At 36.1% G+C, this 1662-nt stretch overlaps 1 protein-coding gene across 1 annotated transcript; it reads left to right on the top strand.

The window, feature by feature from the left end:
- Positions 1-574: 574 nt before the first annotated feature.
- Positions 575-1428, top strand: LOC126692228 (transcription repressor OFP6). Its single transcript, XM_050387753.1, has one exon. The coding sequence runs from the start codon at positions 681-683 to the stop codon at positions 1212-1214; it is 534 nt and encodes a 177-aa protein (XP_050243710.1). The 5' UTR covers positions 575-680; the 3' UTR covers positions 1215-1428.
- Positions 1429-1662: the final 234 nt, after the last annotated feature.

The raw sequence follows: 1662 nt of genomic DNA, 5'->3' as shown, positions 1-1662 counted from the left end.
GACAAGCGCTTAAGCTAACCCAAGGAGATCATTTAAGAGGTATTGATTAGAGTTTGTCGGTATATATATTGTAGGATATACTTATATGGGCTGGGCACATAGGCTTTTGCAATGTAGGTAGCCCCAATGAAAACGATCTGGACCGTTGGCATCAAATAACAAGTGGCTTAAATTTTTTTTTCTTTTTTTCTTTTTTGGATCCCTAGATCATTCTCACTGTCAAGCCAGTTTCCTAATTCAATATTCTAAAAAATTCCTAGGTTTTCTTAATCATGTTTGACATACAAGTGCATTATCTTATAATCTATAAACTTTGTCCATGCATACTGAAACCATATTCAATTATCTTAATTCCTAGATATTCATCAAAAAATATTCCTAGATAGACTCTGAATCTCATACCAAGATATGACAGTCAAACAAGGATAAATCTTTAAAAAAACAAGTTTGTTCTCATCAAAATATGCAGTTATGATCATGTTGTCATTAGGTGAAAATAACAGACCTGTCACAATATCATACAATGGACCCACTTGAGCTCACATGTAGAATTTATAGAGCACTAAATCGAATGCCTCATCTCACAGGTCACTCACTCACTTCCTAAAGTCACACTTTGTAGAGAAAGTCTCTCTCTCTCAGACTCTCACTTTCTCTATCTTTCTCTTCAGCTAGCTGCAATGCCTACCAGCAAAAGAAAACTCCTCATCAACAAAGTTTCAGTCAACATAGGGTGTAGCTGCAGAAAATCAAAGCTATGTCACATATTCAATCCAAAGCCAAAACCCAAAACCCCCACATACCAAAAACACAAAAGCTACCCCTCTTCTTCTTCAAGTTCATGGGACAAAGACAACACAAACACAAACACAAACACAGTGTCTCCAAGCGTTGACTACACAGAGAGTGATGATATAAAGGGCTCAAGGACAGTCAGAGGGTTTGGCAAAATAGATAGTGAGAGTGTTGCAGTTGAGAAAGAATCAGATGACCCATATTTGGATTTTCGACAGTCAATGCTCCAAATGATATTGGAGAATGAAATATACTCCAAAGAAGACCTTAGGGAGCTCCTGACTTGTTTTTTGCAGCTGAACTCGCCGTACCACCATGGAATCATTGTTAGAGCTTTCACTGAGATATGGAATGGAGTGTTTTCTGTGAGGTCTAGCTCTCCTAATCTTTACTTTGGATGCAAGTCACGTGAGATTTAGGTGATGATGATGATGATGATGATGATGATGCACTTGGGCACTGATGGTGTTTCATGTGCATGCGCGTGGATTTGTGTCAACTTTGTATTTAATGATGCAATCTTGTGATGTCCAATTGTCCATGTATCATGTATCTTTGCAAGATGTGCAAAAACTAGGATGTGAATCAAATAAATAGCAAAAAAATTGTAGAACTAAGTTCTAAGTTCTAACATCTCTTTTTCTTTTTCTTTTGGTTGGTGTTTATGTATGTTTTTCTAAGTGGAATTTGTTTATTGACGTTCTTTTGTTGGTGTTCTAAATTTCTATTGTCCTTTAAAGACATATTACGTTTTTTATTTTGGGGTCAATGGACCATATTGAAAAGCATGCACTGTGAGAGGAAGTGTTGTATGTAATAATAAGTGTAAAAGTGTATTTGATGTCTTTAATTTCTTAAGTTAATGAG

This window comes from Quercus robur, chromosome 7 (assembly GCF_932294415.1).
Source record: "Quercus robur chromosome 7, dhQueRobu3.1, whole genome shotgun sequence".
NCBI lineage: Eukaryota > Viridiplantae > Streptophyta > Magnoliopsida > Fagales > Fagaceae > Quercus > Quercus robur.
This window is presented reverse-complemented; position numbering and strand designations above follow the sequence as displayed.